The sequence below is a fragment of the Enhydra lutris genome, unplaced genomic scaffold (assembly GCF_002288905.1).
Source record: "Enhydra lutris kenyoni isolate GAN:26980312 unplaced genomic scaffold, ASM228890v2 scaffoldscaffold8, whole genome shotgun sequence".
Lineage (NCBI taxonomy): Eukaryota > Metazoa > Chordata > Mammalia > Carnivora > Mustelidae > Enhydra > Enhydra lutris.
The window spans coordinates 19,396,421-19,411,625 of NW_019154092.1; the positions used below are offsets into that span (position 1 = coordinate 19,396,421).

The 15,205-nt window shown below is 44.0% G+C and overlaps 1 protein-coding gene across 1 annotated transcript in view; it reads left to right on the top strand.

Moving 5' to 3' along the window:
• LOC111142398 (tetratricopeptide repeat domain 39C) overlaps positions 1 to 15,205 on the top strand; it is a 102,406-nt gene that overhangs the window by 50,356 nt on the left and 36,845 nt on the right. Inside the window, exons 5-6 of the mRNA XM_022495458.1 lie at positions 6,774 to 7,128; positions 8,842 to 9,010. Of these exons, the coding sequence (XP_022351166.1) occupies positions 6,774 to 7,128; positions 8,842 to 9,010 (524 nt within the window). The remainder of the gene's footprint in view (positions 1 to 6,773; positions 7,129 to 8,841; positions 9,011 to 15,205) is intronic.

A 15,205-nucleotide genomic window follows, 5' to 3' on the forward strand; every position in this document is an offset into this window, starting at 1 on the left:
TTACATATTTCCCTGTTACTCAGTTTCAAACTATTAAATAGTAACACTAGTTTTTCATATGAATGTACCATGATTTATTTAACCAATTACTTTTGGACATTTAGGTGTTCTTTGCTTTGCCTTTTTTTTTTTTCTTTTCTGGTTATTAGGTCAATGTATTTTTATATTTTATTAATAAACTGTATTTCTTTCATAAATTGCCGCCTTTGCCTTTTCCCATTCTCCTACTAGGTTGATATTAATCAATTATTTAATCCCATTTATCACAGATTTTGAACAGTGCTCTCCGTTTTGCCTAAAGCCATATAATTTATTGAACAGATACTGATATTGAAATGAAATTCTGACAGACATAAATGGACACAGTGGTCATTTGCTTTATGAATATCTCCTTATTTGTTTCAGACAACCAAAAATGTTCTTCAATAGCCTTTTAGAAGCCCACTGGGTTACTAAACTATAAAAAACTTACCTTGTTGGAATCCATTTTTTTTTTTTTAAAGCTTTTATTTATTCATTTGAGAGAGAGCATGAGCCAAGGAGCAAAAGGAGAGGGAGAAGTAGGCTCCCCCCTGAGCAGGGAGCCTGAGGCCTGGCTTGATCCCAGGACCCTGAGAACATGACCTGAGCTGAAGGCAGAGGCTTCAACCCACTGAGCCACCCAGGCACTCCTCTTAGAAAACTTTTTTGATGGATAATTTTCTTGCGGAAAAGCTGCCTTCTTGGAGATATTTGTTATAGTGCCCCTCCCCCACCTCGAGTTGGTGGTGCTGGAGTGGGGGCGGGGTGTGTGCACACACTCATCTGAGCTCCAAGTAGGGATGAATCTGAATTTTTAAATGCTTCATACTTTAAAAGAACTCTTGTGTTTTCTCCCATTTGAACTTCTTTGTAATGGATTATCCCATCATCTCTCTTCCTTTTATATACTACTTTATAAATACCTTTTTAATGGACTCTGTTATCCAGGGCTGCTTGTCTCGTTTTTTTTTTTCCCCAATGAGCAGATATTCATTACTTTCATAACACAAAGAAGCTATTTTTAAAACCTGTTTTATGGTACTTGCCACCTTATTTTGTTTCCTTTCCTTCCTTTTATTTTATTTTTTTATTTATTTTAAAGATTTTACTTATTTATTTGACAGAGAGAGATCACAAGTAGGCAGAGAGGCAGGCAGAGAGAGAGGAGGAAGCAGGCTCCCTGCTGAGCAGAGAACCCAATGCAGGGCTCGATCCCAGGACCCTGAGATCATGACAGGGGCTGAAGGCAGCAGCTTAACCCACCAAGCCACCCAGCCACCCCCTTTCCTTCCTTTTAGACTTGAGGATAGGCCCTATGTTGTACTCACCTCTGTGTTCTTGGCATAATAGAGGCTTGATAAATTTTCCTCAGCTGAGTTTGCTTTCTTTCACGGGTGAGGCAGTTGAGGCTGCGTGACTTCGATGAGGCTGAGTTGACAGACCTTGTTAGTGAGGACAGAACCCGGGCCTGAGCCCTGGGTTTCTTGTTTCATACCTGAATTCCTAGTGTCCTCACCATTTTCCCCGTCACCTTAGCCTGGTTCCACGGGCCTCTGCCCTCCGAGAGGCCCAGAAACCCAGCCGTGGTTGCTCGTATCCTATGGCCCTAGCCCCTGGCACGGGGGACAGCCTACTGTTGAGTCCCCTGCTTCTCCAGACCCCATTCTCTGTGTTGCCCTGGGAGCCATCTTCCTAAAACTCGTTAGACCTGTGCTTTAAGCACTTGGCTCTTCTACATCTCCTGCAGGGAAAGTTTGAATTCCTTCCTCAGGTGGCCTGTACGAACCTGCCTGCCTTCCCAGCAGCCTGCTAAGCTGAGCTCCCGGCGCTTCCCTGAATGCCCTGTGCTGCCCCCTTCCTCTGTGCTTGCTGCCCTCTCAGTGTGGAAGACCCTCAGCCCCTTTATGGTTCTCTTGCCTCTCCAGGGACGTCCCAGGCCAGCTTCCTTCCAGCCTTCTTTCCTCACTTCGTCATCTGCCCTTTGCTCTCCTACGTGACTTCTGTGCCCAGTCAGAGAGTTCGTCACAAAGCAGCACAAAATTTCGGGCACGTGTCTGTCCACAGTATTTGACTGAAATCTTGAGGGCAGCAGTGATGTCTGCCTGCTTTTTTGCCCACGCTTACGGAGCCCCTGCTTTGCCCCCCGCACTGTAGGGTGATGGGTGCCAGGGCTCTAGAGAGGAGTGGGATGCAGCTCTTTCCCTGAGGGGACATCTGGCTTGGTAGGGGAGAGAGGAGCGCGTCCTTTCTAATTCAGGGGATACTCTACCCACCGGACGTGTAAGTCAGTCACGGATCAGGCGCACAGGGCGTGAGCAGCCGGGAAACTGCCTGGGGCAGAGCAAGCAAGATCCTGAGCAGGGTAAGAAGAACGGAAGTCCCTTTCCTCCCTCTATGTCCTTGGCACCCGCTGTGCTGTTCCCTCGCACACGGTGGGTGTGTCATGTGTGAATTGAAGGGGCGAAGGAAGGGTGATGCCATTCAGGAAGGAGCGGCACACCGCTGAACCCCAAGAAGAGTTGAGCCTGGAAAAGTGAGTCTTTTAGAAGTATTTTGGAAGTGAAAACAAAACCATTTTTAAACAGCCTCACATAGGATAAGTGAACCGACAGAATGCCGTGGTAGGGGGTCCCACCAGTTATGATCCCATGCTGAAAAATCTCTAAGATGTATCCCAACATCAATTGGTATGACTTGGTATTTTCACTTTCTAGACAATTCTTGCCCTTTCCTGGGAAGGACTCCCGCTGCCTGCCTCCCGCCACCCCCCGTGCCACCCTTCCCTTAATGGGGACCAACTTTCCTCTCTCGCTACACCCAGCTGACCGAGGCTGGTCTGAATAGGGGAAGGCAAATGGTTTGTGGTTTTCTGCTTGTGTGTGTCTTCCTTCAGAGGCACCGAGAGCAGTGGTTGAATGATTTATATTTGACCTTTTGGAGGAGCCATAGGGAGGGCTGTGCAGGATGTGGTACGGTTCAGTACGGTTTCTGTGCCTTTTGGGAAAATGTGTGCTCATGAGCTGCATTGCTGTAGCTTCAGGGCGGCTGGGGGTCCCTCCAGCGGGAACTGCATTGCGGTCTCCGTGGAGCATGTGGCCGGCTCTGCCGGCTCCTCACTGGGCCTTTGTTCTCTAGACCCAGTCTGGCTGTGCCTACATGTTTTGGTTCCAGCACTGGGGACAGGGAAGTAGGGTGAGAGTCCTGGGGAAGCTGTTTCTCTGCCATGAGCTCAGAGAGTAGCAAAGACAAAATCTGCCTCTACATCTTTCTCATTAACTTTGTCTTGCACAAATTATGGTCTTTGACTTAGTCAAAACTTTGGGTTCTGAAGGCATTAAAACTTGTTACTACATATTTTAATATATGCTTTTAAACGGATGCCTAAACTCCTCTCTTAGGCAGGAAATGAAAGACCTGTTGAATTATGTTTTACTTTACAAAAACAGGGTTTTTACCATTGTCATTTTTTTTGTTGACTGGGTCTGTGCAGTTGGCACTGATGGATTTTGACGTTTGTTTCCATTCCTACCATCCTTCGCTACAACTCTTCACCTGAGATCTGGATTACTACAGTGCATTTCCCTAACATGGGTGGTCTCCTCCCCCTTGTCCTAAAAGTAGCCTGCTGCTTCTGTGCAGGCCCTTAGTGGGACATCAGGGGGCCCTGTAACCCACGTACACCATCCCTGTCCCCTTTGGTCTCTGTGTCCCCTGTTTGACTCTGGCTCTGAACGGCTTGCCCACCTGCTCCTTCAGACTCCCACAGTTGTGTTCCTCGCTCCTGGAATGCTACCTTTCCCAAGATGGAAGCTCTGCTTCCTGAGTGAAGCTACAGCAGCCCAGAAATGCAGGAGAAAATGGAATTAACCATTTTTCTTAAGATTTCCAGTTAGGCCTGGGGGGAGGAAGGAGTGAAGTTTTCTACTGAAATCCTACAATACTTATTCTGCAGTAATTCATTTATATATTTATTACATAGAAAAGTTTAGTGACAAAAAGGAAATAAGGAACAACTCACCCATCATCTCAACATGATTTGTTTTCATTTTTCTCCATATGACCCCAGTGGGGCACGTAAACAAGCACATAGAGCTATATATAATCTTATGTTATGCACTTTTTTTTTCATTTGTTCTATTTTTCAGTTCTATTGTGGGCATTCGAAGGGCTGAGATTATGTCTTCTGGTTCTTTTATATCCCTCAGTTGCCAGGCAAGGTGCTAGGCACATAATAGGAACACAATAGTTAATGAACAGTTTTAGGGTTTTGCACATTTTCTTTTTTTTTTTCATTTTTTAAATCTGTAGCCAGTGTTTTCCTTTTTATTAGATCCCAGTTGGTTTTGTGTTCCTTTTTTCTTTTTCTGTTTTTCCATTCAACCTTGGGCTTTTTGTATCCTAACTGAGTATCCTGTTTGTGGGCGTATAGGATCAACCAGAGTGCTTTGTTAATCCGTAGGTTTCAGGGTTTTCTCCGACCTTTCATTTTCTTGCGGTACTTCCATTTAGAAGGGAAGAGTCATTGTGCCTCTGATAGGTGGGATCTGTATTTTACTTCCCTTTGATTCTCCTAGAACTGTGCCTGAAATGTAATATTTGTTCAGTAAGTATTTTTGTTACATTGGAGTGCTTGGGTGGCTCAGTTGGTTAAAAAAAAAAAAAAATTTTTTTTTTTCTAAATTGAACTAAATGAGTTGTTTCAAATGTGTATTACTTTTATAACTATAAAGTTATAAAAATAGTTTCCTTAAAAATAAAGCTTTCGTTTTGTTTGTTCATCCTCTCTTACAGTAACTATTCTTTTAAGTGGACTTACTCTACAGGATGGTAACAATCTAGAACTTGGAACTTATGGATTGGTTGTGTTTTGAATGGTCATCCCATAGGAGATGTGGTTATCATTTGTCAAGAAATGGATACAGTGAAGTAAAATATTAGCTTGATTCCATGGATCGGGGGTCCTTAAGACCCTCAGATGCAGTGATTTCCCAGGAAGGCTCTGTATATAATCAAGCTCATGGCTGTGAGTTGTTACAGCAAAAGATACAAAGCAAAATGACCAAAGGGAAACAGTGCATGGGATGAAGTCCAGGAAGACCCAGGCACAAGCGACCCCAAATTTTCTCCCAGTGGAGTCGCATAGGACATGCTTAATTCTCTGGCCAGTGAGGTTTGTTATCAGTTGGGAAGCTTGTTAGGGACCCAGCACCCAGACTTTTGTTGGGGGCTGACCATGCGTAGATACACCCTGTCTTGCACGTGCCCAAATTCCAGGCCCCCAGGGGGAAAGCAGGTGTTCAACGTAAAACATACTACTTCTGTAAGCCGGGTGGCAGGCACAGTGAGCCACTCTTATCCTTTCTGAGAGTGCTGGAAACCCTCCCAAGTCCAAGTTCACAGCCCCAGCCGTGGGCCAATCTTATAAGTGGGCCTTTCAAAGGTTAGCAGTAGGCCTGCTCTGATGGCTCTTTTCTGTATAGACCATGTGTTCTTAGATCACTTTCGGATTAGACTTTTTAAAGTCAGATTTTATGTTACATATTTTCTGTAGTTTAAAAATAACTTCTTACGAACTTCTTTTTCCACTGTTCTAAAGGGCCCAGAAGCCCAGGACAGCTCATCTTGTTTTCCTGGTGCACTGGGGTCAGATGACTGGTGCCTTATTGGTAACCGGGCTGAGCCTATCAGCTCTTTTCTGTAGAAAATCCCTTATAGAAGACTTTTGCTGAGAAGTATGGCGGTGATACACTCAGATAAGCACAGATAAGTCAGCTCCCCCTTCCCTCTCCCATCAGAAGATGTGTAAGTGTTCACAGGAGAAGAGGGTGAGGCAGGACCCGTGGGCTTGTGTGAGAGGGGCTAGTGGGCCCTGGAACTGGGCAGATCCCATGTTGTGTCTGTGAAATCTCTTTCAGAGATGAGGACTGTGTTAAAAATTGGTCTGACAGGAAATAATGGAAGCAGCTTCATAAATAACATCTTCTCACCTCTGGTGTGACATAGCTTCTTTCTGCCACCTGCCTTCCCTGGATCTTTCTGCATGTAGGCGGGGGTAGGGGCTGAGCATCATCCTCATAGACCAAATATTGGCATCCTAGTAAGGTGAGCTGAAGCCACGCAGTAGGCATTAGACACAGATGAATGGGGGATGGTTTGCATTGCTGCATTGAACACCAATGACTTATACCTTAGTGAACTGCCCATTTGTTCACCCAGTAAGTACAGATTCATCCTTTTTGTTGGTTTGTTTTATTTTTTTGGCAAGTTGCCATGCTTGATGCTCGGGTGTACTTTTAGCAGTGAATTAGACTTAAAACTTCTGGAGGAATGAGACACAGAGTAGACAAACATGAGGAGTCCTGAAAGAGGTTTATCGGCAAAGTTGCCGTGGTAGTTCAGAAACGCGGTGGAGGTCCGTGTTTCACGGAGCGTGTGGAACAAAAGTCAGGTTCACGTGACGCTTGCGTGCTGGCAGTCACGCACTGAGCCTTGCAGCGAGTGTCAGCTACTACGTCCCAGCTCATGTACGAGGGACTTGGTAGAACGGTGAGGAAAAATACGTGGTTCTTGCCGAGTGGTCATCCAGTGTAGTAAAGGGCAGCAAATAAGGAGCCCTCCGCAGAAAACAAGGTGCAATGGGAGATGATGGTCATTTTTGCTTGAATTTCAGGTCATTCTTCAATGTCCCTTATCATTACAGTAAAATTATTTTGAATGCTTGTTTTTCTCCTGCTTTCTTCCCTTCTCTGTAGCCTATATAAAAGGTGGGTGGATCCTTAGGAAAGCCTGGAAGATTTATAATAAATGCTATCTGGACATCAATGCCCTTCAGGAGCTGTATCAGAAGAAGCTAACTGAAGAGCCTTTGACTTCTGACGCTGCAAATGATAATCACATTGTGGCTGAAGGGGTGTCTGAGGAGTCTCTAAACAGACTGAAAGGTGCTGTTAGCTTTGGATATGGCCTTTTTCACCTTTGCATATCCATGGTGCCCCCCAACCTGCTCAAAATCATCAACCTGCTGGGTTTTCCTGGAGACCGCCTGCAAGGGCTTTCTTCACTGATGTATGCAAGCGAAAGTAAGGACATGAAGGCCCCTTTAGCTACGTGAGTAGCTGTATTGCAATGCTTTGGTAGATAATATAGTGTTGAAAGTAAGTAAACGACAATCAAAGCCTTTAAAGGAAACTGCAGGTAAATAGCTTGGTTGGTTGACATGATGCCACGCCTTATGTCTTTTAATGCAACGCCAAGAACTACATTTCTGGTGGTTATTTGTAAGCTGACTTTGGAGCGGATGTTAGAGAGCAGGACATTGTTCTTGACTCTCCCGAGTCTTGTATTATTTTAAACAGGTAAAATGATCGCCTATTTTCAACCTCCAATGATTTGATAAGGCGTTTTTGTGACCTTGATCACAGTCACTGAGATTCCTGATCCTAATTTTTGAATTTTTAAGGAATAAGAATTTCAGTGAGTCTGAAATTTTTATCCTTACGGAGAACCTTGATACTGGGTAATTTTCTTTGATCCTGGTTGGTTCATTAGTCTTTCCTATGTGGCTTGGATATTTTGTGCTGGTCAACTAAATTGAGTTCTGTTGAGTAAACCGAAATGAGATTTATTTACACAGGAATGTGGAGAAGCTGGTATAACTATCCAGAGCAAGGATTCACCCATTCCTCCATCAGTTAAAAACTATGATTTTTTTTCCAGTCTGGTAAATATCTACCATGTGCAATTTGAGTAATTTTATCAGACACTAAATGTCCATTGACATTACACTACTTACCAGTTTTTTCAAAAAATGTTGATGCCACAGAGAACTTTAGTGAGCTCTGTATTAACTCCTATCAGTGTTGAGGAATTTGGATATTCACTCTTAATCAGTTGGTAGCTATAAAAATATCATTAAATTTTCATTTTGAAAATGTGCCTCCCCAAAGTCATTAAATTGCATAAACAGTGGTATTTCATTAATTTGGTTTAACATTTTTGTAACATGTGATAATTTGCTTATTTATATCTTAGTACTGGAAAGAAATGAATTAGTAATGTAAATAAGTCTGATCTCCAGAAAAGAACCAATTTTATAAACAACGCTAGAAGTGTACATTTAAGAAAAATATTTCATGTGTTGGTACAAGATTTTTGTTCATTAAAGCAGAGTCTAATGAATCTATTTTATTTACCGAGTTTATTTAACATGGTATTTTTCTTGAAAGGATGAGTTTGAAGTAAGGGACTTTTAAATAATTGTTTTTTTAAATTGAGCAGCCTCAAAGGCCAGAGAAAGAGCCTTTTTTCTGTTCTCTCAATTATTTTAACCCATTCGAATAGAATTTGTGTTTGTGTTTCCCATATTTAAATTTGGATTCTGAGGCTTACACTCTAACTTTGCAAACACAGGAGAAAACAGCATTTTCTTTCGCAAAAAAGTAATGCTTTTATTATGAGGGGACAGTAAATTCATGATAACCAGTTACTGTTTCTGACTGGTGTATTGATGAGTGAATTGGAGAATTTAGAGATTTACGTCAGTCCATACCTTCAAGAGCCATCTGGAAGCCTCGGACAAGCTAAATGCTTTTATCCTATTGTTCTCCTCTCACCTGATGGGAGTGTGCTGATCTATATATATGCTGTGCCAAAGTTTCAGTTTTCCAAATATTGATAAAATTAATACGGGGAAAGATACTCTGAATTTATTTCTTCAAAGACTGCGCAGTAAGCCTTTGGAAGGACGGTGTTCTGAAGTTTTTAAAAAGTGGAACCGCTATATGAAAAGTCTTGCTCAATGTTTCTCTCCCTCTTCTTTAGATTGGCTCTGCTCTGGTATCATACTGTAGTCCGCCCGTTTTTTGCCTTGGATGGCAGTGATAACAAAGCAGGCCTGGATGAAGCCAAGGAAATTCTTCTCAAAAAAGAAGCTGCTTATCCAAATTCCTCCCTCTTCATGTTTTTCAAGGGACGCATACAACGATTAGAGGTACCGTGCCTTCCTCCTGTTTTTACATAAAGCCTTCTGTGGAGCGGCTCTGCAACGCTCCCCCGGGGGCTCCTATCAGAACGAGCCCAAATGTCACTGGGCCAAGGAACGTTTTGTTCTTGTGCTTTTCACCGCCTTGTTGCTACAAAAGCCTCTTCCAGGAACCCAGGATGTTAGTCAGTAACCTTCTGTTGGGGAGACGTGGGCGGGGCATGGGTGAGCACTCTCGTGGGTAATGAGACGAGTTTGGTGTGCTCTCAGCCGAAGACACAGGAGCATAGCACATGTCTTCCGTGAAGAACACAAGATATGATCCTTTTTTTTTTTTTTTTTTTTTTTTTGCTGGGGTGACTGATAATCTGTTTCTAAATTTTCGTTTTGGTTAACGACTGATTTATGCACAAGTTATTGGGTGAAATGTCAAGGACGCCATCAGCTTCGAAACAGTAGTAGCTTTTGTTGCCTTTTCATGGGCTTCCTTTGGGCCGGTCCTCTGCCAGGCGCTTTATTCGTGATATCCCATTTAATCCCCAGAGCAAACCTAGGACATAGATATAAAATGTCATCTGCATTTCATAGAAAAAGGGATCCAGGGGCGCCTGGGTGGCTCAGTGGGTTAAAGCCTCTGCCTTCAGCTCAGGTCATGGTTTTGGGGTCCTGGGATCGAGCCCTACATCGAGCTCTCTGCTCAGCAAGGACCCTGCTTCTCCCCACCCCCCCAACCCCCACCTGCCTCTCTGCCTACTTGTAATCTCTGTCTGTCAAATAAATCTTTAAAAAAAAAAAAAAAAAAGAAAAGAAAAAGGGATCGAGGAGGGTTTCAAGGAACTTCCCAGGCTCATGCAGTGAACGAGGCCAGGCTGTCTCCTTCTAGAATCAGAACACACCTGGTCTTTGGAGGGTCTCTGCTTCTCCTTTATATCTCTTTTTTCTTTTTTTCTTCGTGTGTGTGTGTGTGTATGTGTGTGTGTGTGTGTGTGTGTGTGTCTGCCTGCTTGCTTGCCTGGGGGCATGAGGATTTGAAGTGAAAAGTATTTATATGATTAAAAAAATCGTACCATGGAAGCAGGTGGTCATTATGCCAGGTGCACCAGCAGCTTGCAGGGAATCATAGCAAGGTATCCATGACCTCAGTCCCCCAGTTAACTGGGTGCCCTGTAGCACAGTTGATTCTAGAAGTCAGGCCCCAGGAACTGCCATGGGTGCATCTGAAGATTTTTGCCCAGGAATGCTTTTGTGAGCACAGGGATGATTTGTTCATTAATTTATTATTGTTGTTGTTGTGGGCAACAGAGTATATATTACTTCGTGAAAAATTCCTTTCTCTCATGAAGTGCCTCCTTAAAGCCGAGGACTTCTCACCTTTACATGTGGAAGTTGTATTTTAGAGACTCTACTGGTGATTTATAATTGAAACATAGTACAAAAAGCTCACCAGGATCTGAATTATTTATACTTATGTCTGAACTGGTTTTTTCCTCATTATCTTGAAACGGTTTTTCTTTGGAGTCAGGCTTGTGAGCCTTCCGTCCTGTGTCTCCCATTTTCCCCCTTACTCTTAGAAACATAGTTCCGATCAGTTTCCTGTGCAGCCCGGTCTCTCAGGGTTATGGTCTTCCACATAGGGAAGGAAGTTTAGTTTACTAAAGTTCCTCTGCTCCCTTGGGTTTGTGCAGGACAGAATCGCACTGTCTAAAAGCATTTTAAGCTGACTAAGCCTTCTCACTTCAGTGACCATTTTTTCATGGAAGTTGAATTACTGGGTCAGTGTTTTCTTAAATGTCCTTTTCTTTTTAAAGATTTATTTATTTTGAGAGAGAGAGAGAATGAGAATGAGTAGGGGAGGGGCAGAGGGAAAGAGAGAATCTCAAGCAGATTCCCCGCCGAGCATGGAGCCTGATGTGGGGCTTGAACTCATGACCCTGAGATCATGACCTGAGTGGAAACCAAGAGTTGGCCGCTTAGCCAATTCAGTCACCCAGGTGCCCCATTAAATGCCTATTTCTTAAAGGGCAGGCATTATATATTTTGAATAACTCTGAACATGAAGAGACTAGGTTCAGTGTTGAACAAATTTGCCACCCGGGGTGAGAGCCAGAATTTGTAATTGTGTGCAGCACAGCAATAAGGCACCTTAGCACTGGGCATTATTTAGAATTCTCTGGTTACTCCCCCAGATCAATGAATGCCCTAACTTGCATTTCAGAGCTGTTTGATAGAAATGTAAAAGTAAGCCAGCCATTTTAGTACATTTTTTTTTCTTTTAAAGATTTTATTTATTTATTTGACAGAGAGAGATCACAAGTAGACGGAGAGGCAGGCAGAGAGAGAGAGAAAGAGAGGGAAGCAGGCTCCCTGCTGAGCAGAGAGCCCGATGCGGGACTCGATCCCAGGACCCTGAGATCATGACCTGAGCCGAAGGCAGCGGCTTAACCCACTGAGCCACCCAGGCGCCCAGTACATTTTTTATTTTAAAACAAAAGAGCTTCACTTTTAGCTAACCTGATGACCCCCCCGCCCCCAACCTCAGACACTTAATTGGGGTTGGTTTTAGTCTGTGCCACGGTTCATTCCTGTGAGTAGTTATTCACGGCTGCTGGGATGCTCCTAGAGAAGAGGACGCCACAGCCATCAGACCCTTCTAGAGGCAGTTTGGAGAGGTGCGTAGCTGGCATGACACAGTTCTTGGCAAGCATTCCGGCTCTTCCAGGGGGGAAGAGTGTGATCTGAGTGTGGGTGGTGGATGTTAGGACTACTTAACCGTGAAGCAGCTTGCTTGCCTAACTGATGCTTGGTTTTCAAAAAAAAAAAAAAAAAAAAAAAAAAACCAAAAGATCTGTTTCTGTTGCTGATGAGTGCGCTGTAGCCTCAGGGCCAAGGAAAGTACCGGTTGTTTCTGTTTGGTCCTTCCCAAAGGCCCAGAAGAGGAAAGGATTTGGGGCTAGCTTGGAATATTACTGGTATCACCCTCACAGTGCCCAGACACCAGCATTTCATTTGTCTTCCCAGGCGACCCCAAGGAAGCTGTCAGAGGTGGGGGTGAGGTGGGGAAGGCTTTGTAGGGGAGGGACAGCCCAGAGGGGTTTTATCACTCTGGTCGGAGGCTTCCCTTAAGGCCTCTAACGCCCCAGACCTGGTTGCTGAAAAACACGGGCTCTGCTGACACATCTGCTTGCAGAGAATTTTTTTTCGTTTTTAATTTTCTTTTCTTTTTAATTTTCAGTAAGCATTTAGGCTAGAGATAGGACCCCCGAGATCTTTTTATCAACAAATACTGACAGAACATGTCTGCAGGCCTTAACTCTGGCAGATGCTTCATGGGACACAAAGTTTGTTCAGTGAGTCAATCCACAAAATAATTTGAACAGCTGCTTTTGTATAAGCTTGCTGTCACAGGGTGACAAGCTCAGTCCGTGCTGGTTAGTTTCCATTTTCTGCACACGTTATTTTCAAATCCTGTGCACTTGCCCGCTCTCTTTAATCTCATGAACAACTGTTTACGTGCGCCCAGGACAATTTGGAGTGCCTCTGGGGGGTTGGGGGGATGGTCTTCGACACAGCCACCCCGTCCTGACCCTTGATGACCCTTGCTGTCATGGTTTCATGATTTCCTGCTGTTATGGCCTAACTTGACCTAGCCGTGGAGTTCGACACCTTTGGTGGTACGTGGGGTGCGTCAGAATGGGGTGCCCCTGTGCTCTTTGGGACTGCGGAAGCAAAAAGCTCAGCCAGACCATAGAAGGAATCTTCTCTCTGCCGCCTTTGCTCCTCCCCACTGCATGGCTGTGTGCTCCCCGCTCCAGCCTTCTCCCCGCTCCTGTGTTCTCACTACTGTCCAGTCTCTGCTGACTTCTCTGTGTGACTTGTCATTGCTGCTGGGAGGCACAGATGGGTTCCTGTGTTACTTAGCATGGGCTAAGCAGAGCCTAGTGTGTGATGGGTATTACTCTTACTGGGTGCCTAAGCCTAGGAAGTAGGTTTGCCAGATTTTTTTCTTTTCTCCTTTTTAAGAGGAACAAAAATTGTTTTGCTGTGGAAAGCCATCAGTAAAACTGGGCCCATAGTTGGCAAAGTCAGGGCATGTATGGAGAAGGGCTACAGGTACCAAATGGCACCTGTATTTGCTTTTCCCTGAAGTTGGTCCTGGATGTCGTATAGTAATTTCAATTTTAAAATGTGAATTTATAGCTCTAGTTTCAAATTTTTGTACTTTTCAGTAAACCTATGGTAATGATGTCCATTACACTACAAGTGATGAATGAGTGTTTTTCTTGGTTATTTAAAAAGTATTGAGACAAGTCTACATTTTAATTGCTTGTTTTTATTTTTTTTCTAGTCCCTCTTTTTCCCTTAAACAATAGATTTGCACAACTTCCCTCCGCTTCAGTTTTAACCATTTACTTAGTATGTAATATATATATATGTATTTGATTTTACAGGTATACATTTTCATATATACACTATATCATGACTAGTAAGCTAATTTTTAATATCTGAATGAATGAAAGCGATAAACATTCTAACAACGGAGGTTGTTATTCGAGCATTTTGAGAATTCTTTTTTTTTTTTTTGCATTTTGAGAATTCTTATTTTGAAACTGTCTTCTAAGCTGGAACTCCTACTATTTGACCCTGAATGCTAGCATTTTAAAACGTTGGGCTTGGATTTGGGGAACAGCAGTCAGGGGCTTGCACAAGACCAGCTCCCAGTGTATGTTTCTTGATTGAATAGATGAGTCTGTCGATCTGTGAGAAATCCACTGATCAGTGGGACTGATGTCCTATCTTTGTGAAGAAAAAGTTGGTTATCAAGCACCTACGCCTGTTCCTGAGACCAGTCCTGAAGGAGATGCAAAACTGTCTTCACAATTGAATTAACAAATTGTCTTCCTAAGGAAGGTATAGAACCAGATAGTTAAATGCTGACATGTTGGCTGGATGGGTCTGACTCTGAAGAAGTGAATTGAATAAATGAGGTAAAAAATGATTGGATTGAGATGAAGTCTCTCTTTATGGCGATGAGCGCCCAAATGAGTGGACGTGAGCCCCAGTACCCACCCTCCTCATCTCCCCCAACCATTCAGCCTGCGAGGCCCTTGACTGTAACTGCCTCTCAGACCATTACAATCACAGTACTGCTTTGTGAGGACAAAAGGAAGTTTGTGCAAGGCCTCATAGAGGCCACGCTGAAGAAGTTATGATGAGCCCTACCTTTCGTGTGTGTGTGTGTGTGTGTGTGTGTGTGTGTGTGTGTGTGTGTGTGTCCCAATCATCTCCCCTCTCTTATTTGAAGCTGCTTTGTTCTGAGAAATGCAGCCTTGTCACTACAGTCTGCTCCCCTGTTTTGTACTTGTCCTCCTCCCCTTCCTTCTGAGAAGGCCCGTAATAGGTTGTGGCTTCTTTCCCAGAACAGAGCCTTTCAGGGCTGCTCTGATGGTTGACCTTCCCTCCACTGTGTTCACATCAACCTGCTGTCCTCTCTCCTTCTAAGAGGGTTGGGGTTCCTCTGCGTCAGCAGGCTACGAAGTTCTATGGGAAAGGGTCGCACACATCTGCGCCAGTGTGCATCCTGTCTGTAGACCTTCCTCCTGCCCGTTATTTCAGGTGACTTCAGCTGAGTCCCCTTTTAAAAAATGGACTGTAGTGCTTTCTTCCCGTACTTTTATTAAGATGAAGTAACATTTTTCACTGGCGCTCCCCAGAGTCAGTGGGAGGTCTGTGTTGCTTTTTAGCCCATCCGTTCATGATTGTGACAGGGACAGAAAATTGGAGCTTGATCCCTTTGGTGATTAATTTATCAGCTAGAGGAAAGAGACAGGAGGTCCGCAGGGGCCAGCCCAGAGGTGCCGCCCACCACGGAGGGCCTGGGTCCTAGCGCTCGTGCTCATCTCTGGGGCATGTGACAGGATCAGAGCTGTTCCTTAGCAGCGTTTCTTTCGTTTCTTTGCATCTGTCGCCAAGCAAGCCTGCCTCTTGTATTTGAACAGCGGGCCTGGCCAGCATGATGTCATGCTGTTATTTATAGTATCAGGAAAAAGGCAATGCAGGAAGAAAAATAATTCCCTGAAGTTTTGTTAATTGTAGTCTTCTCTTCCTCTGTCCTACGTGGGTTCTCTTTATTACCTCAGGAGCTGAAAAATAGAGTTGCCATTTATTCTTAGAAGAACACAGACCAAGGGATTGGTTCAAGCTGCT